The following is a 19055-nucleotide window of genomic DNA, read 5'->3' as shown; positions in this document are numbered from 1 at the left end:
CATTTTTTTAATATAATAAATTTTCACACAGACCTAATAAAATTAATTAAATATAGCTACCTATACAGATAAAAGATACAAAATAAAGTAAATTATAATTTGTTATAAATTTCACTTATATTTTAATCTTAGATAAGTGATTTAGGACCAGTATTGAAACATTATTGATAATATTTTTCAAAAGAACGTAATGATTGAACTTATTTCTCATTTACTTTCAAACAACTGTTCCTTTTTCTTGCTATGCTTCGCGCCCTTAGTGCGTTTCCACTTCATTCTTCTATTTTGAAACCATACTTTTACCTGAAATTTTATAATAATAAGTTTTCATATAAAACTAGAAATGAATTTTTATTGCAAAGGATTTGTAATCCTTCATAAAGATTCGTTTGGATTGGACCGTGTGTGTTGGGGTCTGTTCACTGCGATTGCGTTCCAGGTTTACAACAAAACAAACCTATTTCACTCAGGTACAGGTCAAGCAGTGACATATTTCGTGTCTCGGAAACATCTCTAACAATCTAGCTCATTTTTATTATTTATATATGGTTTTAACATGAAGCTGGTCGCTTAGGTACCAAATTTTTAATTAATAAGCGTATACATAATGAAAGCGTATTAATAATAATAACAATAGAGAATATAATGTCAAATGTGTTTTTAAAATACAATAGTTGTCTTAATTTACTTTTTAAAGATATTTTCGGTGATTGTTAAGCTCACCTGTCTCTCAGTGAGGTTTAAAGCAACAGCAATTTCATATCTTCGCAAGCGGGTGAGGTAGTTGGCGCGTGCGAACTCCGTCTCGAGACTGCGAATTTGCGCCTTCGTAAACGCTGTACGTTCTTTGCGACTCGCTGACGGTGATCGTACCTCTGAGCGTACATATATAAAATATAAAAATTGCATTTTATCTACAGGCTGGATTTAAGGGATGCGTCATGCGGGGCTACAGCATTTTGGCCTCCACAAGAAAAGAACCCCACAATATAAATTTCTAAAACAAAAAACATCTCAATTCCGACGAGTACATATACATATTTCATGTAATATTTTATGCAGATAGTTATATATATACATATAATCTTATTAGTATTATATACATATTATCTTAGTACTAGCTGACCTGTGTCCACTTCGTTGGGCGGAAAATATTTTTACTTGTGATCGATTGGCCGAACATTAATAAAATTGTGTATTTGATATTTTAAATCATCTCTTTAAACTATGCCACCAAAAAACAAACTGTAAAATATTAATTTTATATAAATAAAATTTCTTTTGTAATAAAGCAATTTATTTTTAAATAGATTAATGTATATGAAAAAACCGTCTAATAGAAATATCACTCGATAGATTACGATACGGTCACGGTTCCATACCTATGTCGTATTATTTCTTTAACCATTCGTCCAAATTATATGCAGAGATGGAAAAGTCTTTTGTTTTAAACACTTGAGACGATAATAATAGTAATAAATAATCTTTATTCACATACAAAGTTACAAAGCATAATGAAGTCCCTGTTTTCTGAGCTAGGCTCAAAGACCTGTATTACAGAAATCAATGTCCTCTCTCATATTTTTTGGTGTCAAATCATTCTATGTAAATAAAAATAAGTTATTAATAATTATTTCATACTGTATATTAGTGGAGAGTGTAGGTATGTCTGTTTTCATGTGTTTGTGTGTGTGTTTGTGTATGTGTGTATATGTGTAATTTGTTTCACAAAGTATTATAGCAACAACAGTTCAGTTTGTTCATAATCTAGTCCTAGTAGCCAATTTTTAATAATGACTAGCTTCACGATTACATAAGGGATGTATATTTTTTATTTTATTTATTTTGTTATACAAATAAACTGCTTTAAAATCATGTTATCGTTTGGCTGAAGCTGTTCGACATATAACAGGTGGACAAACGTTTTTAATGACACGTTGCTTACTGTATTCGTCGGCATGATAGGGGTGATCTATGTTGTTGGATAACTAATTTATAGATGTATAGTTGCCTAACCGTTAGGAGTTGACATTTTTCATACAGCTTAGTTGTAGAAAATCTGTATGGGCTAGAGGTCATGACTTTTAAGATAGATCAATGCGCTCTTTCCAAGTCTAATATAAAGGTTTTACAAGCACCACCCCAAGCTTTTATACAATATCCAATGACTGACTGACCTAGTGCATAATATATTGTGCACAGAAGATCTAAATCAGCAATGTGGCTCAATTTCTTGAAAACCCAAATAAGTTTTCTGGTGCGCGCAGTTGTAATGTCTATATGAGAGCGTCAGCTAAGTTTTCGTCCAAAATAACTCCTAGATTGTCGTAGATTTAGCTATCTCAAAGCGTGAACAGGGAGCAAGAGAATCACTGGGGTAGTTACATGTGTGAACCTTAAGACTAATGTTCTATGGTTTTGTTTTGGCCACAGAAAACTGAATAAATGAGGTTTTGGAGAGATTCAATGTCAATAGGTTTACACTAAGCCATTGATTGACTTTGTGGAGTCCTAATTGAGCATAATACCGTACTTTGTCCCAAGTCTCTCCGTGGAATACAGGCACAGTATCATCCGCATAGGTAAAAATTTTACCATTTCTTAGAGTTTGTTCACATAGGTCGTTAATATAGAACAAAAAGAGAGTTGGGCCAAGAATACTGCCCTGAGGAACGCCAAAAATGACAGGTGCCTGAGAACTGACGTGATCACCAATTCTAACTTGTTGTGAACGATTAACCAAAAAGTCCTTAAAGATCAGGAGCGGTTTGCCACGAATACCGAGGCATTCCAATTTGTTCACAAGAATGAGAATAGAGACGGTATCAAACGCCTTGGCTAGGTCAAGGAATATACCTAAACACTTTTGCTTTCTATCTACCTGAGAAGTAACATAATTCGTTAAATTGATGACTGCGTCTTCAGTACTTTTCCCAGACCTAAAACCAAACTGTGAGGCAGATAAAATTTTGTTATGTTCCAGATAATTAATTAGTCTGTATGTTTAGTAGTTTTTCTAATATTTTGGAAAGAGATTACAGAACTGATATAGGTTATATAATTCGAAACTTGGTCTCGCTTCCCACCCTTGTGAACAGGAGTAATAAGCGATCTTTTAAAGACCTCAGGAAACACTCCCCGAATTATGCAAAGGTTAAAGAGCTTAGAAAGAGCTGGGACTATTATATGCTTAGATAATTTTAGAAGCTAAGCTGGTACTAAGTCCCAGCCTGTAGCGCAATTATTTTTGAGGTTCGTTTTTAACAGTTCTATCTCTGCCTCATCTGGTGGTAGTAATACTATGGAATTACACTCTGGAGGAAACGTGAAATTGTATGAATTAGTGTTATTTTCATTATACGCAGTTGCAGTTTCGGCAACCTGCTTCCCTATACTAGAAAAGTAATTATTTACAGAGTCTATGCTATTATTTATATTATTGTTACGATTTGAAAGATTTTCAGCTGACGTTTTCTGTTTTGTATAATCTATAATTGATTTGATTGCATTCCAAGATTTTTTATTAGTTTTTGCATTACGTAAAAGCGTTTTTTCAAAGTTTCTTTTAAACTTTCTCAACAGAGAGTTACAAAAGTTTCGGTATCGCTTATATGTAACCTCGAGCATTACGTTATTTGGTTCATTTTTGTGTTTTTTGTGTAGTTTATCTCTATTCCGGATACAGCGTAGAAGTCCAGTGGTTCCATCCATGGTTTAAGTGTTCTTTTTTTACTAGGTATACGGCTAATTTTAGAGTTCAGTTTAACAGAACCAGACAGTATATCAACAAACCTTGATGCTGCTTCATATTGATATCCTCTAAGTACTTAATACAGGCATCAAAATTAATTATTTTGTAAGTGATTGGTTTTTTAGACTTACAGGGGGCGAGGTCAATGCTGAGCAGTACTGGGACATGGTCCGTTATGGTAGAATCAACTACAAATACTGATGCTCGAAATACTGTTTTTAGCATAATATGGTCTAGACAGTTGTGCAACCTAGTAGGATATGTGTGCCCAGGCAATAGTCCTAGTTCAGCGGTTACATTTAGGTAAGCTGCACAGTTCCTATCAATAGAACAGGCTTTAATATCAATGTTTATATCTCCGGCAATTATCAAGTTATTTCTCAGGCTAATAGGACGAATAATATTATCAATAGAGTTTAAAAAGAGCTGTCTGTGCATTGTATGGACGGGGATCTATAAATAGCCAAAATGAATATGCCTGGTTCAAATTTAATAAGTAAAAAGTTGCTTCCTATTGCTTCAGGTTCCGTTATAGAACATTTTATATCTTTTTTCACGTATATGACTGTACCATCGTTTTGATTAAGGCAATTTTGATTAAGGTTTATGACTATTTAACCAGCATTCCGTTAATATTATAATGTCACTCTCAAACTTGAAGCGCGACAACTGATGTGTTAAATGATCGAAATTTTTATATATACTACGAATATTTTGACAGAATATCTTAAGATAACCGGCAGAACCTATATTTAATAAGGTGCAAGTTTGTGTATCACATAAATACGCAGATGCTACATTAATGTTATCTATATCCGTTGAGATAATATCATTTGAATCAATCATTGCAAATGACAGGTATTAATTTGGTACAAAATAGAATGTTAAAGAATACATGCTTTGTAAGAACTAGGAATGCTAATTGTAATAAATCTGTATTGAGATTTTTATTTGTGAAACATATTATTGTGTATATGTGTATAAAAGTTAGTCGAGGTACATGTGAGTGTGACAAAATAAAAACAGTAGGGTTGTTACAGTGACATAATTTGATGAGTAAATTAAGCTTAACATTAAAAAGGCATATCAAACGTAAGAGATAATTAATTGCAAAGGGCAAACAAAGAGTATAAATACAAATTACCACCAGTCATCTTTCTTGACGTAGTCTGTGAAGGTCTTCTTCATTTTTAATATGGATTTGCTTGTGGCCGTCCATTCTTCGGAGGAACACCTTCCCGAAAGCAATCCAACAGTACTTGTATTCATTTTCTCTCGCAAAGTTGCGTGCCAGATAGTATATACGATAGGTATTCGGGGTCAACTTTTCAGAAAGGAAGACTGGTTTGGCAGGTCCATCTAATTTCAGGTGGGTCGTGTTGAGTTTATTTTCCTTATGCCTATTATTAAACTGTCGAACGCCTTTAATCATATTTTCTTTAACATAAGCACTGTTGAAGTCGACTAGTATCGTTGGCGCATCCTTTTTTCCCGTGCGGAATACATCCCTGATATCATGCCGTTCAATTGGAGTTTTAAGTACCTTAGATATTTCCTTTACAATCTCGCAGATGTCTTCCTTGGTTTCTTCTAATTTTTTGGCACATTTTTAATTTCAAGCTTTGTTGAGTACAGCTGACGTTCCAAAGTATCAACTTTTTCTTCAAGATGTTGAATATGACAGCGGTCCGCTTTACGTTCCGACTCCAAGTTATCCAGTTTAACAAACATGTCGTCGTACTGCTTGGAAATGAATGAGATGTTTTTGTTTAATTCAATATTTTGAGCAAGAATTTCCGATATCGATGCCTAGAGAAACTTAGCCTCGGTTTGTGCGGCGGACGTTGACAACAGTAAGCGGATCTCCTCAAAACTGGCATCTTCGCGTTTTCGTTTGAAGCGAGAGGTAATGTTTTCACTATCAATGGCTGTTAAGTTCGGAGTAGAACCAGATTGTGGTATCGACCGGGCACTTAAGTTCATATTACTATCTTCAGTCGGGGTACTCGATGTTTTAGGTGGTGTACGATAAAGCGGCATTTCAATTTAAGTGTAGAATATACGTAAAACAGTGTTATTAACAACGCAAACTATAATTAACGAAGTCCAGTTTACTCAATCGGCGGCCGTCTGTCGAGTTCGCGAGAAGAACGTCGTAAGTGATCGATATATGTAGGCCGTCGCTTACGCGTATTATTGTTTTACTTTAATATATCACAAAGCGACGGTATTTTTACTGATGCGAATTTTGTTTTATTAAAAAGTCAATTTTTTATGCACATTCTAATCACCAATGTTATTTAATTAGACTGTCATTGAGTACACTTTATTAATTATCGCCAAATAACACTTTAAATTTAAAATACACTTTTTACAGCAAATTATAATTATAAATGACGGAGCTAATTAACAAAGATCTTTACTGTGCAGTAGCTTGAGAGAGGAAACAAAAGCTTACTTATTTTGACAATAATTCATAATTGTTGATAATATGACCAATAAACATGACATGGTGGGCAAATGGATCACTTGATAGTGCAAGAACAACAGCTATACATATAAGGCCATTATATAATAGTAAATCTTATCGAAAGCTAACAGATAACAAAAGCACATAAATAAGACAATAGTATGGTCTTAAAAACAAATAAAGTCATTTAAAAGATCAGGTTGCAATATAAACACACGAGAAATTATTTCATTGCGTTGAAATTTGCGATTTTTGATATTAGGTATATTATGTCACAGGCATAAAGGTTATTTTTGTAATCAGGTAAAGCTTGGAGGAAGAGTTGCAGTGAAATTAACACTTCTGTATATCCATGGTATAGAATTTATATATCGTTTACGACGTACCTCCTGCTAGTTGCTATATAATCTATACGTATAATAAAAATGTAACTAATCGAAGTCTGTACATTGACGATATATGAGTAAAACTATTATCAGCGCCTTTATCAACGCAATAGAACCCAAAAGAATGATTGTTAGAATTTTTGTGTGCTTGTCTGTGAGTTTGTGAGCGCTAATCTTAGAAACAGCTTAACTGATTGGAGTGCGATTGTCACTAATATTATGTGGCAAGCTTCACTTAAAATTAAGTGTTTGTTTTATTTCAATCGGTTTATAAATAAAAAAGTTATGTGGCATATATCTATTTCTCATTGTTTTGTTAAATTTATACTTAATCGGTTAGTTGATAATAACTACATACTTATTTTTTAAATACACAGATTTACCTTTCACTTTTAAAAGGACACAATCTTCTGTGAAAGTATCGTTTGCAGTCACGATAAATAAAGCACAGGGAAAGACATTCAAGTACGTCGGAATAGATTTAAGGGAATGCTGTTTTTCTCATGGCCAATTGTATGTTGCCCAATCTAAATCCGGGTGCGGCGAAAACCAATAAATACGAATATCCCACGAAAATAAAACTAAAAAAGTTTTTTATACTAACATTATAAGTCTGCTCTTAGTGATTTCTTTAAGTTATACGCGGATGAAAACGCGGGCACAGCAGTATTGTAAATATGTATTTCAAATATTTGAAGATTTAACCAGAGAACTTTAAAAAAGTTTAGAAACCCGTCCAACATTTACGCGCAGTAACTAGCACAGTGTCATAAAAATAAATTTGTAATTATCTTGAATCTATATCACATGTTTGGCGCCGGCGCCGTGTTGTTTGACGGAAGATTACTCTCACACAGGTGGGTTTTATGAATGGGATGTTTGCGTTGATACGACGTCATTATGTCAACAAACGAGTAATTAATCTGATCCGAGATTTATTGATGATTATTTAACATTATATAATATCGCGCTTAGACTTTAAATTATAGTTTGTAATTTTACTGGTGGTAGAGCTTTGTGCGAGCTCGTCTGGGTAGGTACCACTCACTCATCAGATATTCTACCGCAAAACAGCAGTACTTGGTATTGTTGTGTTCCGGTTTGAAGGGTGAGTGAGCCACAGAGTGAGAGTAAGGGACGTAACATCTTAGTTCCCAAGGTTGGGGGCGCATTGGTGATGTAAGCGATGGTTAACATTTCTTACAATGCCAATGTCTATGCGCGTTTGTGACCACTTACCATCAGGTGGCCCGTATGCTCGTCCGCCTTCCTATTCTATAAAAAAAGAAAAAACTACACTTTAAATATTTGACTCGTCACAACAAACTAAATAAGCCTTAACTCGGTGGGTTTACACTGAAGAGTTTCTCTGCAGCATCTCTATCATCAGATCAGATCGATGGGAACAAATTATTGTATAGTCAGCCGAAATATAATATACTTGCAAAGTTTTAAATACTGCTGGATTTCCTATACCTGTTTACATATTGACATTATTATAAGAGTATTAGAGTACCTTTACAAAGAAGCCGCCTAAAGCCTGTAGTAACATCCTGTAAATGTCCTACTGCTGGGCTAAGGCTTCCTCTCCTTTTAAGTGCATAACTAGGAGATTATTCACTACACCGCTCCAATGCGGATTGGTGCAGGTTACGAGTGTGACTTGAATTATAAACACAAATTTAGCACATGAAATTTCAATGCTACTTGCCTTGCGGTCTTGAACCCGAAATATTCGGTTCAGATGTTCTGACCACTAGTTATATATAAATTTCACATTTTTTTCCTATAATAATTAAGTAAAGCATGTAAAAAATATGTCTTATAAAATATGAAATATGAAGAGTAAATTAATCTGATTAAGTTTCATAGAATATATATCTAATTAAAAACATAACATCTTAGTTCCCAAGGTTGGCCGCGCATCGGCGATGTAAGCAACGGTTAACATTTCTTACAATGCCAATATCTATTGGCGTTCGTGACCCCTTACCATCAGGTGGTCCATATGCTCGTCCACCTATCAGTTCTATGAAAAAAAAAATACAATATTAAAAAGTGAAATGATTAACTCTTTATTATAGGTTACTTGTATTTCTATTATTATATATTTCTTTATTATTTGGTTTGGACAGTCATCGACGATCAGTGACTACCCCGTCATTGTTTCTGACACCAATTCGCGTTCTTTGAAACACGTTGACTGGCGCAAGCAGGCACCTTTTATAATGCTAGTAATGAGTAGATAGTATTACGCCTTTAGTAGTTCCAATAGATACCTACAATTTACTACATAATATTGTTAGTATCTATACTATTCAAAATTAAAACAATATTGAAGATACTTTCATTCGTACTTTCATTGGTGATATAAAAAATATTAAAATGATGAAGGACAATAAGTATACAAATCTTAACCGAATTGAGTCTGACGCCGCCTCGTGGGAATTATTTGTGTTTAAAGATAATCTTATAAGCCGTAATGAGTGGTGAATTGGTTTTACAATCACAGGTTTATTCGAGGGGATGAAATTTTCTATAACTGACGTAATTAACATTACATTCATTATTTTAAAAAAAAAACTACACATTCATAAAAAATTAGTGTTACGATACGTCGTAAATGATGTGCAAACCACATAATCAAATATGTTATAGCACTGGCTCACTTATCATTCACGTTTGGTTTGGAGGTAAAATTCCACCCTGAATGGCACCTGCCTGTAATTGCTTCTACCATAACAATGACTTGTAATTTAACGATTATCTAATTAATGAGCCTGATTGAGCATTTTATTTTCGATATTTATTTTTTAATATTAATTTCATTAAGAACCTTTAAATAATCATCTATTACAATGAAATATATGCAAAATATAGTTTGCACCATCGAGAGAACAGTTTCCATGTCTCTCTTCATAGATGGCGTTACAGTACTTTTAAATCGCGCTGACGAAATTCGCAGTCTCTAAGTCTTAACAAGACCAAAATTTATGAAGTTCTGTCAATTATAAACTGTAAATACCATAAATACTTATTATATCAAACTAATAACAGTTATTCTATATTTTTGCAGGCCAAACTCTGTAACAGGATGATTTGGTCTATATTAATAATGATAAAGTCAAAGTGAAATATATCATTTATTGCTTTGTTGATTAATATATACTATTCGTTTAATAAGAGATGTATATACAAATTAATTAATATTTGAATAGATAAGGCATATGATAACAATGGAGGTTTCATCGACCGGAAATTTTTCATAATTTATATTACATCGCCGTAGTTATTAAAAAGAGGCAATAGCTTCCTTTAGTAAGTGTAGTTATTTTCGGAGTAGATTAAAAAGCCGCATTATACAGCCTTATACATGCTTGTTTCCTCACAATGTTTTCCTTCTAAGCCAATCACGAGATGAATTATAAAAACGAAAATATTCAAGCCTGGGCCATTTCGGCATCAAAATATATCAAGAACATAAAACTTATACTTTTTTTAAATTAAAAGCAGATGAATCTGCGAATTGGTTTTCCCATATTTCATTGATTTTCTTATAATTAATGTTATAATAATAATATTTTTCTGTTAAGTGGTAACTGTATTATTAATATTTTTAAGTTGGCAATATGGTCCTTTAAAAAAGGCGGCAAAGAGAGTTGTAAATAAATGGCTGCCGAGCTGGATATTTGTTTTTTTTTTTATTTTAATTTATAAACAGTATCGACCACGCGCTGACCGCATCTACCGTAATACTAAAAACTGCTCAGAAACGCGCCGTATCTTCTGGTGTCCTACGTATTTTTTTTCAGTTTCAATGGCATTAAATAACGTCTCTTCATTTGTTAGTATTGTTTATTATTAAATTGTTTGGAATTTGCGCCTTATAGAGTTTTAGGTGATGCGCTAACGTGAAGCACTGTTTGGCCTTGCATTAGCACACCAAGCTTTTTACAGGTCAATTTAGCTTTAATTTCCAAGTATCCCGATATTGGCTGTGGTAGCGAGGTAAGTCTTCTCAAAATGGGGATAAGACAAAAGGTGACTTTTAGGCAGTCAACGCGCAAACTTGTAAAATTAAATCAAATCAAAATACTTTATTCAACATAGAAGCACTATTTTTTATTATATACAAACTTCATTGCTCACCGTAGTTGGACGCACTTAATGCCTGAAAACATTCTCTGCCAGTCAACCTTTAGGCTAAACAGAAACCCGTGTAGTCGCTAATCAGTAAATTGCACCACAACAATACATACATATAACTATAAAAATAAAAACCGTTTAATCTTTATCTCATCAAAATCGGTTAAGTCTATCAAAAGCTTTAAAGTTCACGTACTTGTTTTAGTTGTTATAACATATGTTGCGGCCGTTAGGCGATAGATGGCGATGTACAAAATACGTGAATTACTGAATCGCGGTGTCAAGATTTTCTTCGTCGTTTCGTCAGATTGCTATGAGTGTTTTCATTAAGTTAATAGTTTGTTTTGAATTTTATAGATTACTAGTGCTTGGCCTGCGGCTTCGCCCGTGTCATAATCAAAAATCCAGTTAAACGAGCTAAAATATCTAATTATATCATATTTTAGCTGTGACTAGCTTTCGCCCGCGGATTTACTCGCGCATAATTATAAGTAAAGGATATATGGTTGTATGGAAGTCTGTAATTTTCAAAAAACATGTTTCATTCTAGTGAGAAAAAAGTATATTACGGGGTTCTTTTTATATTTAAGATTGATGATTATATTTCAATAATTATTATCAGTGAACTTAGTGCTTTAATATATTTTATAATTTATTTATAACCTAAATAGGTTTAAGCACAAATTATTTTATTTATATTTTCCGAACTACAATGCTGTAGCTTACATGCTCTACGCTATTAAATATAGTTAATGCTTTAAATAAGCAAGCGTACATTTTTTTTATTCTAAAATACTCGAATTCCAATTTCCTTATTTAAAAAATAACGGACTTCCCGTATAAACTTTGGTCAGTGGGCAGTGGTGACCGTTTAGCATCAGGTGGCCACTAGTCAGTCAACCTATTTAGTATAATTTAAATAAAAAACATACGATTGGTACATTTATTTCATATTGATAATAATAATAATATCCTGGGACATTTTTCACACACGGCCATCTGATACCAAATTAAGCTTGTACAGAGCTTGTGCTATGGAAACCAGACAACTGATATACTACATATAGTACTTTTCTTTTGTAAATATACATACTTATATAGATAATTACACCCAGACTCAGGACAAACAGACATGTTCATGCACACAAATGTCTCTCCCGGGTGGGAATCGAACCCACAACCTTCGGCGTGAAAGGCAAGTAACTACCAACCACGCCAACCAGCTCGTCGAATTAATGAGTGGACGATGATAGTAATTTTTATTTCTGGTAATAATAGAGTATTATCAAGTCGGATATAAATATTTTTAATTAATTTGTTTTTTTAATAATTGTTTACACAAGTCTAGTGAATAATGTAGCTGTCGAACTGTTTTTGGCGGTCGCTGTTTTGATCCTCACTTTTCACTAATAATTGCATATGGGACATACATAATATAATAGGATACATAAGCATATACATTTTACTGGTGGTAGAGCTTTGTGCAAGCTCGTCTGGGTAGGTACCACCCACTCATCAGATATTCTACCGCAAAACTTAAAAACAGTACTTGGTATTGTTGTGTTCCGGTTTGAAGGGTGAGTAAGCCAGTGTAATTACAGGCACAAGGGACATAACATCTTAGTTCCCAAGGTTGGTGGCGCATTGGTGATGTAAGCGATGGTTAACATGTCTTACAATGCCAATGTCTAAGGGCGTTTGGTGACCACTTACCTTCAGGTGGCCCATATGCTCGTCCGCCTTCCTATTCTATAAAAAAAAATACCCTATTGTACCTTGAGGTTTATGCGTAAGTTGCCTTACAAACCCGGGTATCGTTTTTAGAAGCGTGAAGCTAATTTATTTTATCATAATAAATGTTTAGTCATTATTTTACACAAACTATTTTTTATATGTTATTTATTTATTTCACATTTTTTTCCTATTTTAAATTGAATGTAGCCGTTCAGTTAATTTACTATAATTTATCCGTGAAATTATCTTAAACCAGGCAAAAGTCACCTTTATCTGCATGAAAGTCGGTTTTATTACGATATATTTAAATTAATAAATTAAGTAAAGAATTAATGATATAAGTATAATCATAATATATCAATAATATGAATTATGAATAATCTTCCATCAGAATTCAACATCTATCCACTTATCTGCCACGGCTAACTTTACTCTAGCAAAAACAAAAAATACTATACCTTCCTCACTAAAGCTGGTAGAACCTCCCGTCTCCAAGTCCTCTTCTTTCACGAGCACTTGGGTATCACCCTGCCACTCCCACTCCTGGTAAGCCTCTTGACCCTGATAAGTTTCTCGTTCTGGATAATCGTAGAGCATTTGAAAATAATTAGAAAATTCAGGATTATGGTTTAAGACCTCATGATACGAAATTGGTTCATAGCTTTGTATGTCTTGTTTATCTGCCATTTCGTTTTGTAAAAGAAAATTCGTTCTGATATATTCCATGATTACACGATAACGGTTATATACATAAAAACAAAAAAATCGCGAAATTATGAAATTAGATGAAAACGTTATAATTATTGCAGACTAATAACGCCACTGTTGTTATGTGTGTACACTAAAAGCACGTCCTGCTGAAATCAGTTTCAGTATTCGAATCAAGTGAAACACCGAACGCTGCGCAAGCGCAAGGGCGGAGCTTCAGACCCGCCCAACAAATGTGTCATAAAACATCTATGGATCACCGTTTTGTTTTTTCCGTTTTGATCTCTAATATTTTAATTTAAGTGTTCCGCTTTGTCCCCACTTAAAATTTAAGCAATATTATATAGACGGATACTTATAAATTTATGTTTAATTTGATTTCTGTATGCAAAGAATTAAGGACCTTTTTTTACTTTGTTTATACGTTTGAACGTACGTATTTAAGAGGAAAACATTTCAAAATCATTAAAGAAATCCTATTCAAGAAGGTGTTTGCTAGTGCTTTTTAAAATGTTCATTTACAAATTAATTTATCTTGCAGGTATCTCCAGAAGTGGATTCATCATCATATCCCTTTGACAAGCTTTAATGTAACTATACCTACTTAGTGTGTGTAGCTCAAATTTTGCTTCTAAATGTAAAATCCACCCAACTTATTAAGATTGAACTCTTGCAGGAATGCACAATTTAAATATAATATATAAGTAGGTATTTTGAACAAAAATCACACATATGTGTAATCCATATATATCACATTGTATCATATTGTATAGAGACTATGGTTTTCGCCTAATCGTCACGTGACCTTCCACCCTTTCAAGTCGAGTCTCAAGACTTGCTTCATGCTTATCAAAGTCCTATCATGATAATGTTATTTAAAAAGGTAATAATAAGTTTTATTCTGTCACTGATAGTAGATACTACTTAAAAATTATTCATAACGATATTCATAACGATATACTTACACGTCAATTTTATAGTTAAAAGATATTATTAAGAAACATTTAGATAATTTATTGATTAGCTTTGAGACGCGTCAAACAAAGATTTACAATTACATTACTGAGTCTGTTATATAGATATTGAATTTTACTAAAAAGAAACCTGAATTGATTAGATGATAAAATGGTTGATTTGTAATGTAAATACAACTAATCAAAAATTATTAGGTATAAGAAAATAAATATAAGCGCAATAGTGGCTCAATAATATCTTGTCGTGATGGCCAGTCTGTACGGATACTATTTAAGCAGGAAGAAGCAAGAGATTGCGTCACGGAAGCATGCGAAAGCGATCCCGTGGCGCTCCTCGTTAAGACGGAAAGGGTCCCGCTGGTTTTTTAGTGGGTATCTCGATGTTTGGGGCGCACTCGGCGCCTTGGACACCGGCGAGGCCCACATACCCCCCACTGTTCCCATGGGGGAAACGCGTAAAGCGTTTTTCCAGCGTTAAAAAAAAAGGAAGAAGCAAGAGATATAGAACTTTACTTTCATATTCCGGGACGTGGCAATGGAGAGCCACGGTCTCAGCTTATAACTGATATACATATCAGAAGGTATTATATTTATCAACTTTAAGATCGCTTAGCGTGCAACGGAACGCGCGATGCTTGGGGTTTCTCTGGCAGATAGAATCCGAAATGAGGACATTCGCCAGAGAACTAAAGTCACCGACATCGCGCGTAGAATTAGCTCGCTAGTGGTGGAAGTGGAAGTAGGCTGGTCATGTCTCCAGGCGCATTGATGGCCGATGGAGCCGACTTGTGATCTGGACTGACGATTTAAAAAAGGTGGCAGCTACGGGATGTACGGACTGCCCAAGATCGGGATGGTTGGCGTTCTATGGGGGAGGCTTTCGTCCATAAGTGGACGGCAAAAGGCTGAAAAAAAAATCAGATATTATTTATATGGTTATGCTGTGTGTGTTATTGTGTAATATGTAGTAGGTATATTGTTAGTGTGCTTATTAAATAAATAACGATTGACAATTATATGGTTGAAATATTGCCCACAATATATACATATGTATATATATATATATATATCTCGAAATTGTAATTATAGTTGCAAAAAGCTCTAGTGATACCTTATGATAACCATTCCATAACTTTTGATTTTAATTAATATAATTATGATTTAGGTGTGAGCGACATATTACATATGTTAATCGACAAGGGTGGCGATAGCGAATCCCTTGAGACCTCGCCGCTCTTTAGTTCCCACGTCCTGGCTATTTTATATTAACTGTTAAGTGAAGTATTGTTAGAATAATATATTTTATTTTAACATGCGATGGGCAGGACACGATGGGATTTGTATTTATTTTATTCAATTAAATTAAATTATTAAATTGTTTCACAAGACAACCTACATCAATATTAATTAGGAATGTCTTATGAATAAAGTACATACTTTAAACGTTTCGGAGCCGAAATTTCTGCAATATTTATGTATGTACTATTAAGATGTATATGTATTATATAAGCAACTGTACACCTATATATTTGAGTGCGTTCCGAGGCACGAGAGTGTACACACTTCCAACTACAAGACTCCGCGCTGCTATTGAGAATTTTCGAGACAAAAATTCTATAACTTTTTATTGACCCGACGTGGGATTTGAACCCAGGACCTCTGGGACTGCGGTCTTAAATCTAGCCACTAGACCAACGAGGCAGTCAGATTATAATATATACAATAATTAAAGCTTCTTGCAGCGACCACGGGCTTGCTATCAGTTTGTCATTTGCATAACAAAAAAACAACTATGAATATAACCATATCTAATATTTAATTAATCCGATGACCCATCGATACAATATTCTGATTTCCATCGTTGAATTCTAAATTAACTGTGAATAAATTAACAGGAAAAAGCAATGAGACTCATAACCAGTCGGCCCTTTAGATTGCAATTTATAGGTTATAGGAAGAACGCATCCTGATATCGTAAATACTGACTATTATTTGTACATACATATATTAGATTTATTCTTTATTCAATCAGAAGACTTTCTTATTTTAGCTTTTACAAATTGAAAATATTAAAATTCGGTTATTGTATGAAAGGAACAGCATGGGTTTATGCCTCCTTTAGAGAAAAAGACTTTATCCCACCACGCTGCTTCTCTAAAGCACCAATGCTCCAATGGCTTGCTCACGATGTTTTCCTGGTCCGTTGAGCACGAGATTAAGTTTAAACACTAAATTAGGTACATGATAATTCAGTGATGCTTGCCCGGCTGTGAACCAATAATCTCCGACTAAAATTCTCTTATTTTGACCACTAGACCATCACGGCTCGATTCATGCATGTATCCTATAATAACAATAATTAATGCAGTCCATGCTATCAGCTTATATCATGTCCGATCCAGTAACTCGATCAGTCATAATTGCGATTTCATAGAAACAGGCTCACTGACTAAAACTGAATGTGTGAACTATTTTACCGATGAAAAGAGAGTACTGTGTTTAACTCGTAATGTAAGCATTATATATCATTCTGTCGGGTATCGCTTAAGCGATTTGAATGATTGATTTTTAGCTAAGTATAGGTATATAACGAAGGGATCCAGTCTTAGTTTTATGTCATGATGATCTAGCAAATTACAAAAAACTGTATAATTAAAAAAATCCGCTCCATGAAAATATACACATATGTGCCTACTTTTATGGTAATCTGCCATACGGTCCATCCATCCATTTTTATACACATACCAACCAGTAATTCATCTCTTCATATCCTACATCAGCTCGTTTATAAAATCAAAACGGTTTTTAATGGACATTCAATCTTGAACAAGGTTTGTAGCGTAGTCCGCACACTGACATGTAGCGGAATATATTCAACAAATGCAGGTTCATTCACCGCAATAGCAATGTATGAAATTTTATATAAAATGATCAAATCTTTCGTGTATCTCGGAAACGGCTCTAACGATTTGACTCAAATTTTATTGTATTTAGATAAGATTTAGCTTTTTGAGTTTATCTGTTTTTATAAATCATATACTATATTAGAGACGAACAAACCTCAGTCGCCCAGTGGTCCATGCCCGGATTTAAATACATAATCTAATGTTAAGTTCAACATATCCTTATTATTAGGCCATTCAAGCTCTGATAGGGCCATTAACTTCTTATTAAATTATATCCATAAGATACATAGAATTTTTATATTTGAATTCATTGTAAAGAAACTTTTTTGTTCATTGCGTCCATATCATAAATTCCTGACACGTAATTATATAAAATTTCTCTTTTCTCTTCATGCGCGTGCGCCCCTCATGTTTTGGCAGCTGCATCGTGCACACGATGATCAATATATGTCCAATTTTTTAAGTGTGTTTATTTTTTTAAATCAAGTTTGAAGGATATACCGCTGACTCAACATTATTTAGATTTGAGACAAAGGTTGAAGGTTAGTCAAACGTTGTGATTTAAAATATTTCAATTAAAACAATCATCATTTTATTTAATTTATATCGATCATAGATAAAAAATCTATTATCACGCCAAGCAGATTGTGATAGTAAAGTTACGACTTATTAATTAATTGTGTTATATAACTATTTATTAAAACTTATTAATTAATTAATCGAAAATAACTAAAAAATCTTATTGAGGTACGGGCATAGAACAAGTAAGTATTGGCTTAGCGAGTATATTCAGAGAAAAATGCAATCAAAAAGCTTGAAAGGTTATCAGTTTAAAACTAAAAAAATTTTTACACATTGATAAATTATAAAAATATACGCCGTTATTTGAGACATCATTGTCACAAAAATATCGAAATTATTATTTAATACCGAATTAAGAAATCAAATAACAGCAAATAAATTATATTTATAGATAACAGGCAGTCGAAATCATCGAGTATTTTTAAATATCATTTGAAAAGCTGTTATTTATCAATTTCTAAATAATATACGTGTATATATATGTATGAAATAGTATGTAGTTTATAATTATTTATACTTTATTTTATACTCTATGATTATATTATTTATATATCTTATTGTATGTTTATTATTATTATGAAAGTATTAAATAAATAAAACTTTCATTATTAAGATAGGTAAGTGTTACAATTGTCTGATTCATACAAAAAAATGTATCATTCCTTTTTTTTGTATATTAGGCCAAGGAGCTGGCAAAAAATTTTTTTTATATGATTTGTTGTTGTGCAGACATTATTAATACATATTGATAATAGTGCTATAAGAAACATTAAGAACCGCGTATACCACTACGGTAGCGCTGCATTGTCAATTTACGGCGCTTCAAATATGTAAAAAAGGTGTGCAGTACACCTTTGGACGAATATTTACTTTACTTCTTTTTTATAAGTCATAGAAAATCGATCAGACAGAAAGACAAAGCATATAAATACTTTTTGGAAAAATTGATGACTTTATTCGTTATGTACCGAAATAATATGTTCGCAAGCTCTCTAGTCAATTTATTGTATAACTTATCTTATCTAAAAATCTAAGTAATTTTATTTTACGTACTACATAATCGTGAATAAAAGTGACATTATATTGACGATATTCATATGTATTGAGTAAAGTTTTTTTTTAAATATTTTAATAAGGAGATTCGAGGACACGGTATATGAATATACAAACAAAAAATATATAACATCCAAAATATTTTTCATCTCATATATAATGAAGTGACCGGCCGTAAATATGCCGCAGAGTCTTTAAAATGTGTCTGTTCTTCTCATCAGCGCCGAAACTAGTAGGGTTGACGAATACCATTAAGATCACTGTTTAATCTGTTTTTTATGATAAAGAAAAAACTTTTTAGATGTTATACATATATAATATACTAGTTGAACGTCTCGACTTTGT

General features: G+C 33.2%; 1 protein-coding gene across 1 annotated transcript; it reads right to left on the bottom strand.

The window, feature by feature from the left end:
• Nucleotides 1-150: 150 nt before the first annotated feature.
• LOC126769538 (homeobox protein MOX-1-like) lies at nt 151-13213 on the bottom strand. Its single transcript, XM_050488399.1, has 3 exons — nt 12946-13213; nt 724-875; nt 151-303 (listed from the first exon to the last, which is right to left on the bottom strand). The coding sequence occupies exons 1-3, from the start codon at nt 13211-13213 to the stop codon at nt 208-210; spliced, it is 516 nt and encodes a 171-aa protein (XP_050344356.1). The 3' UTR covers nt 151-207.
• Nucleotides 13214-19055: the final 5842 nt, after the last annotated feature.

This window comes from Nymphalis io, chromosome 7, assembly GCF_905147045.1.
Source record: "Nymphalis io chromosome 7, ilAglIoxx1.1, whole genome shotgun sequence".
Lineage (NCBI taxonomy): Eukaryota > Metazoa > Arthropoda > Insecta > Lepidoptera > Nymphalidae > Nymphalis > Nymphalis io.
Note: the sequence above shows the minus strand (reverse complement) of the source record. Positions and strands in the feature narration are given on the sequence as shown.

What these genes read in the sequence shown, in the direction of transcription:
- LOC126769538 (XM_050488399.1), bottom strand. Translation starts at nt 13,213, where the DNA reads ATGGAATATATCAGAACGAATTTTCTTTTACAAAACGAAATGGCAGAT. An exon ending in TACCAGCTTTAGTGAGGAAG is followed by an intron (nt 876 to 12,945) that starts GTATAGTATTTT and finishes ATGTACGCTCAG; the next exon opens with AGGTACGATCACCGTCAGCG. An exon ending in TAAACCTCACTGAGAGACAG is followed by an intron (nt 304 to 723) that starts GTGAGCTTAACA and finishes ATAAAATTTCAG; the next exon opens with GTAAAAGTATGGTTTCAAAA.